The sequence below is a fragment of the Aulonocara sp. 'chitande type north' Nkhata Bay genome, linkage group LG15 (genome assembly GCF_057382095.1).
Source record: "Aulonocara sp. 'chitande type north' Nkhata Bay isolate Kocher_YH1m ecotype deep benthic linkage group LG15, A_spYH_male_GT1.1, whole genome shotgun sequence".
NCBI lineage: Eukaryota > Metazoa > Chordata > Actinopteri > Cichliformes > Cichlidae > Aulonocara > Aulonocara sp. 'chitande type north' Nkhata Bay.
The window spans coordinates 10,813,909-10,827,516 of NC_141358.1; the positions used below are offsets into that span (position 1 = coordinate 10,813,909).

Genomic DNA, 13,608 nt, shown 5'->3' on the forward strand with positions numbered 1-13,608 from the left:
GCAAAGCTGAAAAGGGTTTGTTGTTGTTGTTTTTTGTTGTTGCTGTTGTTTTTTAGTTTTACACAATTCAGTTGCATATTTTAGTCATTTAATTTTTAAGGTATGTGTTAATGGATTTTGTGTCATTTTGATAAAGTTTTGAATTATTTTCCTTTAGATCTTAATTCAGTTCTGGTCTTTAGTGTAGGTAGGTACTTTATTAATGCCAAAAGGGACATTACTGCAGGATAAATGATTTAAAACATGTATGAAAACAATGAAAACATCATTGTACCACAGCACACAGGTCCGGTACCACGGGTCCGGAGTGAAGGCCTTAATGTGACACAGGGCAAACATTTTGTATGCATACACAGTGATTACAAAAATGATATAGCCTCTTTATTACCGATATTATCTGCAGCACATGTAGCACACCATGCATCACAGGCTCTACTTCAGAGGCTAAACTCCAAATTTCAATGTCTAAATCTTAAAAATCACACTTTAAGATGTATGCATGTGCAGCATACTGTCACCTTCACTCGCTCATATCTCACTCGGGAAGAATGGGATTGAGATTGCGAGTTTAGAGCTGTAGTTTTCCCAGATGAGAGAGCCGCTGGTGCGGTGGGAAACAGAGACGGAGTGAGAACTCTCCACGTGACTCTTCTCTCTGCAGGCACGCGGGCTTCTCTCCGCCAGTGCGTTGATTGTTGCGGTTCCTCGTCACCCGAAGAAAGTTGTTCGGCTCGTGGTGAATTTGTGTAGTTCTGTTTTATTTAAAAAAAAAAAAAAATCAACTATGGCAGACTCACAAGAGGACAAGCTGTACAGGGTAGAATACGCCAAAAGTGGCCGCGCGTCGTGCAAAAAATGCAAAGAAAACATAGCTAAAGACTCGCTGAGGATGGCTATCATGGTGCAGGTAAGGTGGCGACGTGTGGAGGCAAAGCCGCTCCGTTAACTGGCTTGCTATCTGGGTGCTGCTATCTGAGTAAAGCATGCGGGCTGTTGTACGGGTGTAGTGGATGGGTAGGAGCAGACTGGAGAGTAGGAAAATACAGCTTATGGTGTGGTTTCAGTTGCGCCGAATCAGGCCCTCGTTAGCATTTAAATGGCTGACATTGTCTGTGCACTCCTGTCCATCACAAAGAGCCGCGGAGCCTTTTTGTCTCTGTCTGGCTATTATGCATCTTGCATTTCATGAGCTAATTTAATTTATGCTTGAAGGCTGCAGATATTCAGAGTTTGTCTACCCCAGAAGACAAATAATAGGGGGAAAAAAATCACAGCACACAGAAGCAGAAATACCACTGCGTGGTAACTGCTGCTGCCCCACAGAGAGGTAATCACTTAAAGAGTCGGAGAGCTGCTTATGTGGCTGCCTGTTTACTCATGGTTGATGGGAACAGCTCAGGATTCTCAGGTCACTCAACTTTTCTCTCTAAAGACCTGCCACATTCAGTCTGTGTAATTCATACAAATCCTCAAAGTGTAAAGTACTTTTTGTGCACTTCATGCACCTTTTTTATGAATGTAGGGGTCACACAGGGCTCTATTCTTGAGCCACTTTAGTTTACACATTGTATAAAGTATGCCTTAGTAAAATAAGAAAAATATGTTTTTGAATCTTTGTATATAAACCTTAAAAAATGTGTTATGTCCTAAATATACAATATTTATTCAATTTTCATAGCTATACATGCTAGAAAACGGCATGTTTACATCTTATTTTTTTATACTGATGTCCACAAAAATGTCTCAAAGCCATGGGCTGTTTGTCAAAATTTTGCACAACCTGGATTTAACTTAAGAGTAGTTCCAAAGTATCTTTGTGTCATGTAATAAATGGATTGAATGCCCTACACATAACATTGCATTGGTAAAGAAAAGAGATGATTAAATAAGTCTGGCAGGAAAATATTACCCTTCTGAGGCATCATATAACCATCGAGCTGGAAGAAGCAATTAGAGACGCTTTACACTGTAAAGTTAAACATCTGTGTTTTTTGTTCTCCAGTCTCCCATGTTTGATGGGAAGGTCCCCCACTGGCACCACTTTTCCTGCTTCTGGCAGCGAGCATCAGCTCAGTCCACCGCTGATATCGCTGGGTTTTCTGATCTCCGCTGGGATGACCAACAGAAGGTGAAAAAGGCCATAGAAAGCGGTGGCGCCGCAGGAGGTCAGTACTTCAGTTTTATTAGGCTGTGACCCCTCGTGGAAATGGTTGGACGACTTAATTAATGTTATCTTAAGCTTCTTTTAGTTATAATAGGCAATCGGAGGAGTAACAGTGTTACTAAGCAGCGGTTAAACATTGCTATATCAAAGAATCAATCAGTGCAACAGCAAAGACAAATCATAAAGTAATTTCACTCTTTAGTGTAAATGCCCTTATCATGAGAGGAGAACATAATTACCTGCTCAGTCACAAGGATTTATAGCAGTTGTTGACTTTGGAAAGAAAATCAAAGACTGTATTATATATTTTAAATGGTTTCCTGATGACTAGACTATAGGTGAAACTTTGGTAGGCTTATTTAGAGCTGAACACTGAGTCTGTCAGTCATTTGAATGAAAACAGACAGCTATTTCAATTGTAGTTGGTCTGACATAACTCAGATTTAACCTATACATATATCTATACATCTGTAGACTCATCATGATATGTTTTATTACTGATAACTGAACCAGCTATAAAAAGATATACATGTTCAATTTTTGATCTTGTAGGGAAAGGTGACCAGAAGGGTGGCGCTAAAGGCGAGAAGACGCTGAATGACTTTGCTGTGGAATACGCCAAGTCAAACCGCAGCACATGCAAAGGCTGTGAGCAGAAAATAGAAAAGGTTTGGGACTGCTTTTATTGTCTGAAAACTGTTGTTTAAATTTAATTATTTAATCATCTGGTGGGTTAACTTTGTCATTTTCCCATAAATATTTGATCCATTTGAACCTCCAGGATCAGATTCGTGTGTCCAAGAAAACTGTGGACCCCGAGAAGCCACAGCTGGGTCTTATTGACCGCTGGTACCACACGGCGTGTTTTGTGAGCCGCAGGGAGGAGCTGGTTTTCAAGCCCGAGTATAGCGCCGCTCAGCTGAAGGGATTCAATGCACTGCGGGCAGAGGACAAAGAAGAGCTCAAGAAGAGGCTCCCTGCTGTCAAATCTGAGGGGTGAGCCAAAATCATTTATTCGGTTTGAAGCCTGGGATTAAAGTTATGATCAGCTCTAGCGTTGATCCCTGCTGTTGGTCTCATTTAAAGCCTCTCTGTCCACCACTGTCCTGCAGCACATAAAAATAGCTTTAAATGTGTCCCTGAAAGCCGTCATGGTGTAGGCATAAAGGAAAGGGTTGACAGCAGAGTTTGCGTGTGACAAGATGATGGCTGTGAGCAGAAGCTCAAGAGGTACATAGCAGCGTGGACACAGAAGCAGGAAGCAGTTGATTATGTGAAGTGGGATCCAGCAGACCGTAAAGAGGAAAAGAACCAGAAAGAGAGAAGTAGCTGTCTTCATCTCTCGCCGCATGCTGGCCGCGGTCCTGATTTGTCCGTCACCTCTGCCGCTTTGCTCAGATGTGATGCGCCGCACTTGCTGCTTAACTGTGACAAAGATTTGGGCGTAGATGAGGAACATGATCACCAGAGGAGTGAGCACGCAAGCAAAGAAATTGAAATAGACCATGTAGGTCATGTCCACCACAAGGACGAAGAAACAGTAGCCCGTGTCAGGCGGCGTCTTGTGCCAGCCCATCAGAGGCACAAGTCCGATGAGAAACGCCAGAATCCATGTGGCGAGGATCACCAGCACAGCGTTGCGAGGCGTCATCAGGACCTGGTATCGGAAAGGCATGAAGATGGCGATGTAGCGCTCCACAGCCACTGCCAGCAAGCTGAAGATGGAGCTCTGGGTGAACATGATTAAAACGCTGAGCATGAGAAGACACAGGTAGAGATTGTGGTGCGGCATGCCAATGTCGGTCAGGATGGCACAGGGAATGGCGATTGCGCCCACACAAATGTCAGCAACTGCGAGCGAGACCAGGAAGTAGTTGGTGACGGTGCGCAATTTGCGGTTGAGGCCCACAGCGACACAGACCAGTAGATTTCCTGTAGTGGAGAAAAAGGCGATGACGAGCTCAGCCGCCATGTACGTCACGTTGGGGGAAATCACCAAGTCTTCAGGTGGAGGCGACGCTGAATAGGAGGCATTAGAAATGGAAGCAGATGAAAAGTTCTGGAAAGCTTTTAGAAAAGGGGGCAACAGATGGGAGGAGTTGCTTGTTGTTTTTTGGAAAGTGTAGAGTTGGAACAATGCTGTGGTGGCCTCCATGTTTGTCCTAAAAAGAGAAATAAGGTGCAAAACAAACTTGGAGTGGTAATAAAATGCATTAAAGAAGGAAAATTACTCACCCGTCTGCAGCAGCTCGCATCTGTTTACGATGATTTTAGCAGAGAATCTAAAAGCTTCTTCAGTATTATTCTTTCACTGGCCGTCTTCACTCAGAAAAAAAGCAAACAGACTTCTGCTGAAACGCATTACCACATTGATTTATGTGCAGCCCCACCCCCATCCTCCTCCTCCCCATAGATTCAGCTGTTGTCTGATGAGTGAGGTTTGTCTGAGACTTGGATGGTCATTAACTGAAACACGTGTGCATGTCTGGTCTCCCAGGATGCTAAAAGCATTTTCCTCGTCAGAGCAGAATGCACGATATCAACACTGACACCTGGGGCTGTGCAGACATGTACCAACTTGCGTTTGTGTGTGTCCATTAACTGATTAGGCCCAATTGGATCTGCTTAATGACTGAAGGTGTCAGAATCAGGCTTGTTGTTCCTCATCTTGACTGCTATCCTGTGATCCTCTGAGGCTCAGTTAGGAAGCTAATTTGGATGTTTTTTCACCTTCCTTTTGTCCTTGTTGAACTAACTGAAAAAAAAAGTTTTAAAGAAATGTTATGTTTGTCCTCACAGAAAGCGGAAAACTGATGATGTTGATGGAGCGTCAAAAAAACAGAAGAGAGAAGAAGACGACGAGAAGAAAAAGCTAGAAGAACAGTTAAAGGTACTTTTTAATGTTACTTCTCACGTGTTAAACTTTGATCTTTTCCGATGTTGCATTAATTTGTTTGTGCGTGTGTCTTGGCTGCACTTCTCTGCAGAATCAAAGCCAGCTTATTTGGGGAATTAAGGACAAGCTGCGAAAATATTGTTCAGCCAATGATATGAAGGAGCTGCTGATTGCAAATGGCCAGGAAGTTCCCTCTGGAGAGACCAATGTAAGAGAAGCTTGTTGTATTTTGTGTCTAACGTAGCATATTGGAAAGGAGATGATTCTATATTTACTGCTCATGAATACAGTTAAAGCTAAAATTTTCTGAGGAGTGCTGCTGTTCTTCTGTTTGATGACGAATGTTTTTGGACTTGCAGGTAGTTGACAGCCTGGCCGATGGTATGGCTTTTGGTGCTCTCGAGGCCTGTAAGGAGTGCCAGGGCCAGCTGGTGTTTAAGGGTGACGCCTATTACTGCACAGGAAACATTTCTGCCTGGACAAAGTGTGTGTTCAAAACCACAACACCCTTACGCAAAGACTGGGTCATTCCCAAGGTTGGTCACCTCATCTCACTCTAACTATATGTAGACGTCTTTTCCACAGTTGCAGAACAAGTTTGTCTTTGTTACCTTTTAACAACTAGTCCACATTCCTGTTAGCACAGCACAAGCTGGAGCAATTACTATGGCTGGATAGCTGCCCTGGACAAAATCTGTGGGCTGCATGTGTCAGTCTGTATTATATTTCTTGCAGTAGCCCCTCCCGTAGTCACTGAATCATCCTAAGTTTTCTGTGGTGGTACTGTCTTAGTTTTTTGACACCAACAACAGTCTTTCCTGGTGGAGCGTGTGAAACTTTCTAGAATACGTACTGTCACCAATGGGAAAATGAAAAGTAAATAAATGAGGTGGGCTTTGCCAATGAGCAGGACTGAGGAAGAAAAATTAAACTGCTATATAAAACTAATTTGTAGTTACCTGTTTGCTCTGTGTCTCTGAAATATTCTCTCTTTCCATTTTAGGAATTCCACGAAGTTTCTTTTCTGAAAAAATTCAAATTCAAGCGGCAGGACAGGGTTTACCCTAAAGAGGCTCCCACAAAAACCCTGACAGCGGCCAAATCAGAACCACTACCGAGTGCATCCAGCGCTCCGACCGAGCCACTGCCACAGGGAGCACCTTCAGGTGAGAAAAACTTAAAAGACTGTGTAAAACATTAAAAATCTTCCTTCCTCTTGGTACCACGGACAAAATGCAATGAAAAAATTCTTAACATTTTTCTTGTTATTAACAAAATGTTTTATTCTGTGTGTTTTGTCCCTTAGACAAGCCTCTTACTGGCATGAAGCTGCTGACTGTGGGCAAGCTGACTAAGAACAAGGATGATCTGAAAGCTGCTGTGGAAGAGCTCGGTGGAAAGATTACCGGCACAGTCAACAAGGCCTCATTGTGTATAAGCACCAAGAGTGAGTAACGATTTGTTAAAGAGAGAATTATCACAAGTACTCTCAGTAAGAAAAGGAATGATATAACATCAAACTTTGCCATGTATTGACAGAGGAGGTGGAGAAGATGAGTAAGAAGATGGAGGAAGTAAGGGACGCTGGCGTGCGTGTGGTCTCTGAGGATTTCCTCACTGACATCAAGTCATCGGGCAAAGCCCTCCAGGAGCTGGTCTCCCTGCACGCCATCTCCCCCTGGGGGGCAGAGGTTAAAGTCGAAGCTCAGGCTCCATCTGTGGCCTCCAAGTCTGGAACACAGGCTACTAAGAGCACAGGGAGGGTGAAAGAGGAGGAAGGTAAAGGGCACTTAATGTGGAAATACTGAATGAATGCATTAGAACAATTGCGGCGGTATACAATGTGACATTTAGTGCATACATTAAACAGTTGTGGCATTACAGGTGGTAGCAAATCCAAGAAGATGAAACTCACAGTCAAAGGTGGAGCTGCTGTGGATCCAGACTCAGGTAGTCATTAGTACCATGGACTGAAAATGCTTCATTTCTCTTTTTTTTTTCCCCCCACAATTTTAATTAATTATTATTTTTTTCCCAGGTCTGGAGAACAGTGCCCATGTCTTGGAGCAGAATGGGAAGATGTACAGTGCTACACTCGGTCTTGTGGATATTGTCAGAGGAACTAACTCTTACTATAAACTGCAGCTGCTTGAGGATGATGTACAGAAACGGTAATCGGACCTCTTTGTGTTGGCTGCAGTTAGGCTTTGCCTATTGTTTACCATTTCCCCCCATTCGTGGAAATGTTATCTATCCAGACACTAACTCATGTATCTCTTCCCTCTGTGACATGCGTGTAGGTACTGGGTGTTCAGGTCATGGGGCAGAGTGGGTACAACTATCGGAGGAAACAAGTTGGACAAATTCCATGACAAGAACTCTGCTCTGGATAATTTCCTGGGTGTGTACAAGGAGAAGACGGGCAATGACTGGGGCTCGTCCAACTTCACCAAATATCCCAATAAGTTCTACCCGCTGGAGATTGACTACGGACAGGTACACATACACAGTAATAAGTCAACATCTCGTCTGACATGTTGTGGATTTTTAATTTCTTAGTGACCCCTTGTGTTTCTGTGCAGGATGAGGAGGCAGTGAAGAGGCTGACAGCCACGGCTGGCACCAAGTCAAAGCTGGCCAAACCTGTCCAGGAGCTAATCAAGATGATCTTTGATGTAGAAAGCATGAAGAAGGCCATGGTCGAGTTTGAGGTAAGACTTGCCTACCACACACTGAAATCAGGATCTTCCAGTTCTTTGGGTTATTTTTACCATTTCGCCCGATGTGGTATTTACTTCACATTTTCGCAAGTTCATTCATTCAAGTCAGATGGATAAAACATATGCAGTATACAGTAATATTTTGACTTAGAAGTACAACTTTAAGAAGTATATTAAAAAACCCAAAAAATCGTGTCTGATGCTGTAGATTGACGTCTGGATAAATGTAAATGTGCTTTAGTTTTTGACATTTTAGGCTGTTGTCACAGACATAAAAATAATTTACTGATGTTTAAGAGATTAAACAATTTAAGGAAAATACTCGTCTTCATTCACAAAGAACATTTTAAGTGCTTTTTATTTTAGCAGCAGATTAGATAACTCTTCTAATACAATAAGTTAATTTATAATGATGTAAAGTGCTCTGTGAGCATTACTACTTATTATTACCCCTCAGCTGTAAAAGGCTGACCCTGCTGGGCATTGGGCAGCTGGCTTTGAAACGCAAGGTTGCGAATGTCATAACTTGAGAACAAGGCAACAGAGGATTTTGAAAATGATACCATACTGGAACTACTAGAATGCTGAGGGGTAGCACTGGCATCCACCAGTATTTTTGCACTTGACAGGCTGATTTATTCTTCTTCTGTCTGCAGATTGACCTCCAGAAGATGCCACTCGGTAAGCTGAGCAAGAGGCAAATCCAGAGTGCCTATGCGCTCCTCACTGAAGTACAGCAGGTCAGTGATAGTCAACAGCTCCTCTGAGAGTTGCATCGGTATTTATGTTGGATTCCTCTTTATATACCGTATTTTCACGACCATAAGACGCACTGTACTAAAAGGCGCAGTCTCAGTTATGTGTGCCATTACTGTATTTAACACACACATAAGGCGCACTGGACCATAGGGCGCATACAAGTACCGTATGCGTATTTAAAAATAAAGCGGGAGCAAACCTGAGTTCGGTACCTTACTCACATTTTTATTACCAGTAATCGTCATCGTCATCATCGACAACACACAAGCATACAAGTGTGCGTATTTAAAAATAAAGCAGGAGCAAAACGAAGTTTGGTACTCACATTTTTATCATCAAACCCATCGAAGTCCTCATCCTCTGTGTCTGAATTGAACAGCTGCGCTAAATCTCCATCAAACATTCCAGGTTCACTTTCTTCACTGTCAGAGTCACTTTCCGTGCCGTGCGGCTCCTCGGAAATGATGCCGGCTTTTGCGAAAGCTCGAACAACAGTGCCAGCAGACATGTTAGCCCAAGCATCTACAATCCATTCGCAAATTGTGGCGTAACTCGCCCGGTGCTGCCTTCTACTCTTAGTGAAACTGTGGTCTCCATCGGTCATCCATCGCTCCCAGGCCGCTCGCAGCCTTACTTTGAACGGGCGGTTCACACCGATGTCCAGCGGTTGGAGTTCCTTTGTCAGGCCTCCCGGAATGACAGCAAGCTCACAGTTCATTTGTTTCACTAGTTTTTTCACATCGGCTGTGAGATGGGCACGCATAGAGTCACAGATTAAGAGCGATGGTGATGCGTGGAAAAAACCACCTGGTCTCCTTACATACACCTCCCTCAGCCACTCTTTCATCATTTCCTCATCCATCCAGCCCTTTTCATTTGCCTTAATGATGATTCCTGCTGGAAACTTCTCTTTAGGCAAAGTCTTTCTCTTAAAAATCACCATAGGCGGCAGTTTCTGTCCATTAGCATGGCAGCCAAGCACAACAGTAAAAGAAGACTTTTCGTGCCCCGTTGTGCATATCGCTACCGTGCTGGTCCCCTGCTTCTCCACAGTGTGACTCACCGGGATGTCAAAAGTGAGCGGGACCTCGTCCATGTTTGTGATGTGGCTGGGCTGGATGTTTTTGTCGCCGATGTGTTTGCTGCAGTAGGAGCGGAAGATGGCCAGCTTTTCCTTATAATCCGCTGGAAGTTGCTGCGCTACCGTAGTCCTGGTCCGGATGGAAAAATGGCACAGTTTCACAAAAAGTGAAAGTGAAACTGCTTTTAGCCGAATGGTGACCATCAAAATGCTTCTCCCGCTCGTTCTTTGCTCGATGATCCACCGCTCGAGTCTTTCCTCCAACTCGGGCCACCTCGCCTTATGTCCGCGGAAACTCAGCTGCGTTTTCTTGACCTGCCGGAGCTTGTTTTCTAGCTTCCTCCATTTGCGAACCATCGATTCGTTAATCTTAAATTCTCTCGCCGCTGCTCGATTTCCATGTTCCTCCGCGTAGCTGATGGCCTTCAGTTTAAACTGTGCTTCATAAGCGTGTCTCTTTGCCATTTTCAGGGTTGCGCCCACACTTCACCCTTTAGCGTTCTCATGGTGTTCTCTACTACGTCCTCCTTACAACACACAGGGCGCACTGCGCTATAGGGCGCGCCGTACTTTTTGAAGAAAATCTAAGACTTTTAAGTGCGCCTTATGGTCGTGAAAATACGGTAACTCTGTAATGCTTTGAAATCCATTTTAATACTATCGTTTGGAATGAATTTTGGACATAACAACTAGTCCTTCTGTACCAGTGGTTGGATGAGATCTGTGCAGCTCCTGATCATGCAACGTTTACATTTTTAACTTACTTTTGTTAAAGGCTGTGTCAGAGTGTGTGTCTGAGGCGCAGATACTGGATCTCTCCAATCGCTTTTATACCCTAATACCTCATGACTTTGGCATGAAGAAGCCTCCACTGCTCAACAACCTGGACTACATTCAAGTAAGGACTCATAAACTGCCCAATCTAGAGTTTGACCTTTCTTTGTCATGTCACCACTAAGCCTAATGCAGAGTTTAAAAAGGTTGATCTGTAAATGCATCACTGTTTTAGGCTAAAGTTCAGATGTTGGACAACCTGTTGGATATTGAAGTGGCTTACAGCTTACTGAGAGGAGGAGCCCAGGACAATGAGAAAGACCCCATCGACATAAACTATGAGAAACTCAAGACAAAGATTGAGGTAAGGAGCACAGCTCTTTAGAGAGTAAAGTTTTGTTCTTAATCATCAACGGTGGGCAAGATTTCATTTTTGCCCTGATGATCGATTTAAGTTTTGAAATGTAAAAACAAAAAAATGCATGTGACACATCTGTTGCTTTACAGGTTGTTGACAAGACCACAAGTGAAGCTGAGATCATCGTGCAATACGTTAAGAACACCCACGCTGCTACGCACAACACGTACACACTGGAAGTACAAGAGGCAAGTCTTTTTTTTTTCTTTTTTTGAATTTATTGATTGATTAACTTGGTAAAAATGGGTTTAAGCAGGACAACCGCTTCATTTTAATGGCTTTAATAGATTTGGAATCTTAGTTTGTCTTCTGATTGTGTTTCTGTATTTTAGATATTTAAAATTGTCAGAGAGGGAGAGCACCAGCGATACCGTCCATTCGAGGAGCTGCACAATCGCCAGCTATTGTGGCACGGCTCTCGAACCACCAACTACGCCGGTATTCTGTCTCAGGGTCTCCGCATCGCCCCTCCAGAAGCCCCAGTGGTGAGTGTTGTTTTGAAACCAGGTTGATGATAAGATGTGAAGAATTAAAAACCTCTCCTTCTAATAAATACCCCAACTTTACCCATAGTTTCTAGTGTTTAGTCCTGCATAACATTACAGTCCTGCTTAATTTTCTCCAGACTGGTTACATGTTTGGCAAAGGTGTGTACTTTGCTGACATGGTGTCCAAGAGTGCGAACTACTGCCATACCTCCCAGTCAGATCCTGTGGGCCTCATTCTGCTCGGCGAGGTTGCTCTAGGAAACATGTAAGTGACGGTCTGAATGCAAAAAAATATATATTTCATCCTTTGAAATGTTGGCCTGACTGTGTAAATAAATGCAACCTCCTTTTTAACTAATGCAGGCATGAACTGAAGAAGGCTTCTCATATTACAAAATTACCTAAGGGCAAGCACAGTGTTAAAGGTGAGAGACATAATGGGTTGCAGCATTTTAATTGGTATTATTTTTCTAAGTGTTTGGTTCACATGGCAAACATTGTGCTTAAAGCTTTGTATTTCTGTTTAGTCTGTGTCCCTAACTGTAATTTAGATCCACGCTTTTCAGCGTAGTTCTTAACAACGCGATGAAATTCATCCCAGCAGGAAATATTTACCTTTGTCTCTGTCAGTTTTTAAAACTGCGTGTATGTGCGTGCATTTAATAATATTCACTTTTGGGTTTTTTTTATTACAGGTTTGGGTAGAACAGCTCCCGATCCAAATGCCACTGTCACTTTAAATGGAGTGCAAGTGCCTCTGGGAAAAGGAGTCCACACTAATATTGATGACACAAGTCTGCTGTACAACGAGTATCCTCTAATATTAGTTTGTTTGGTTATATGTGTAATGATTTTTTTTTACCTGCTTGTCTGTACATAACCTGTGCAGTTAAAAAGGTGAGTAAAATTTGTTACATTTCTATCTTACAGTCACCGGCCATTTCATTAGGTGTATCTGTTCATTTGTCATTAATACAAAATCTAATGATCCAGTCACATAGCAGCAACTCGGTGCATTTACACATCAAAGATCAAAGAGAGGTTTACAATAGGGAAGGTAAGTTAAGTCACTTTCAACATGCAGTACAAGTAAGGTATAATAAATTAAAGACCAGTGAGTTCACCCATGGAAACAGTTTTATAGCTTTCTGTCTTTTAATACAGGACGACACTTTTCATTGTGTAGCTCACCCAGCTGTCATGCATAAATCGACTCATTTGCACTGCTTATAGCAGTGAAGACATGAAGATGAGACAGTTGAAGGGTTGTGTTTATGTCCTAACAGCAGTCACCACAAAATAAATTGTCAGGGTATTTGTGTTTTCAGCTTAATTTGTATCTGTACCACCTGTTTTCTTTAACCGTGCTCCCTCAGGTACATTGTGTATGATGTAGCACAGGTAAATCTGAAGTATCTTCTGAAGATCAAGTTTAACTACCAGACATCCCTGTGGTGAGAGGGGCTGCGCACGAAGCTTCTTCATAAAGAAAGAAAAAAAAGACCACTGTTGCCTCCAAAATGCTTGGGCTTCATTCTCTGCAACCGAAGATGTTTAAAAAAGGAGTGATACTAAACCGTCCTTCATGGTGGATCCTTGGAAATCTCTTGTCACTTTGTGTTTTCACCAGGTTTATTAAGTGGCAGGCTTCCTTAGTAATACATTAGGTACCTAAATACTGGCTTCTTCACATTGCGTACATCAGTACCTGGAGAGGTCTGGTGACAACTTCAGAAAGTGTTGGTAATCTGTCACTGCAGAAAGATCTTATTTTCCTGTAGTTCATAAGGTATAGTCCTGCAAGTTTAGGAGTGTTCAAGAGCCAGTCTGCAAACATACACAAACCAATAATTTGCTGTGAATCCACAGTAAAGTGAAGACTAAGATACTGTAAGCATTTTGACATGTATATACTTGTTTTGTTTGCATCTCTAGCTGTCTTCCTCACTAAAAAGAAAAAAAAATGTGATGAGTGTTTATGCAAGGTGCCCTGTAAAAGATAAAAAAGGCCATACTAAGTGTTTTTTTTAAATGTCTTTTTCTTGCTTCTCTCAAACCCAAATAAAACATTAGACATGAAGAAGGGTTTCTTTCAGTTTGTTGGAGAAGGCAAAAATCAAGGTCATTTGCTAAGGAGCATTCCTGGGAATGGTATAACCTTGATGAAAAATCATTGTCAAATACTTTCCTCTAGGGATCAATAAAAGTATTCTGATTCTGAAAAAGCAGGCTTTGGCTTCATTTTGGTAGGAGATTTAAGCAGTAGAAACTGTCTTGCCTCATTTCCCATTGGCACTGTAGGGTAACA

General features: G+C 42.6%; 2 protein-coding genes across 3 annotated transcripts; one reads left to right on the plus strand and one right to left on the minus strand.

Annotated features, from left to right (window-relative positions):
- The first annotated feature begins 654 nt into the window (after nucleotides 1-654).
- parp1 (poly (ADP-ribose) polymerase 1) lies at nucleotides 655-13,525 on the plus strand. Its single transcript, XM_086264072.1, has 23 exons — nucleotides 655-907; nucleotides 2,003-2,165; nucleotides 2,717-2,832; nucleotides 2,946-3,160; nucleotides 4,964-5,054; nucleotides 5,152-5,268; nucleotides 5,420-5,596; nucleotides 6,064-6,226; nucleotides 6,367-6,507; nucleotides 6,600-6,839; nucleotides 6,945-7,010; nucleotides 7,099-7,231; nucleotides 7,361-7,556; nucleotides 7,643-7,771; nucleotides 8,437-8,520; nucleotides 10,396-10,518; nucleotides 10,630-10,758; nucleotides 10,902-11,000; nucleotides 11,145-11,297; nucleotides 11,438-11,565; nucleotides 11,664-11,725; nucleotides 11,996-12,110; nucleotides 12,677-13,525. The coding sequence occupies exons 1-23, from the start codon at nucleotides 785-787 to the stop codon at nucleotides 12,756-12,758; spliced, it is 3,045 nt and encodes a 1,014-aa protein (XP_086120198.1). The 5' UTR covers nucleotides 655-784; the 3' UTR covers nucleotides 12,759-13,525.
- Nucleotides 2,981-5,200, minus strand: adorb1a (adenosine receptor B1a). 2 transcript variants are annotated; one of them, XM_086264076.1, is made up of 2 exons: nucleotides 5,191-5,200; nucleotides 2,981-4,147 (listed from the first exon to the last, which is right to left on the minus strand). In XM_086264076.1, the coding sequence occupies exon 2, from the start codon at nucleotides 4,134-4,136 to the stop codon at nucleotides 3,216-3,218; it is 921 nt and encodes a 306-aa protein (XP_086120202.1). In that variant the 5' UTR covers nucleotides 4,137-4,147; nucleotides 5,191-5,200; the 3' UTR covers nucleotides 2,981-3,215. The 2 variants fall into 2 exon arrangements, with proteins under 2 accessions (XP_086120202.1, XP_086120201.1); XM_086264075.1 differs by lacking the exon at nucleotides 5,191-5,200 and adding an exon at nucleotides 4,400-4,419 and having other exon boundaries at nucleotides 2,981-4,326.
- Nucleotides 13,526-13,608: the final 83 nt, after the last annotated feature.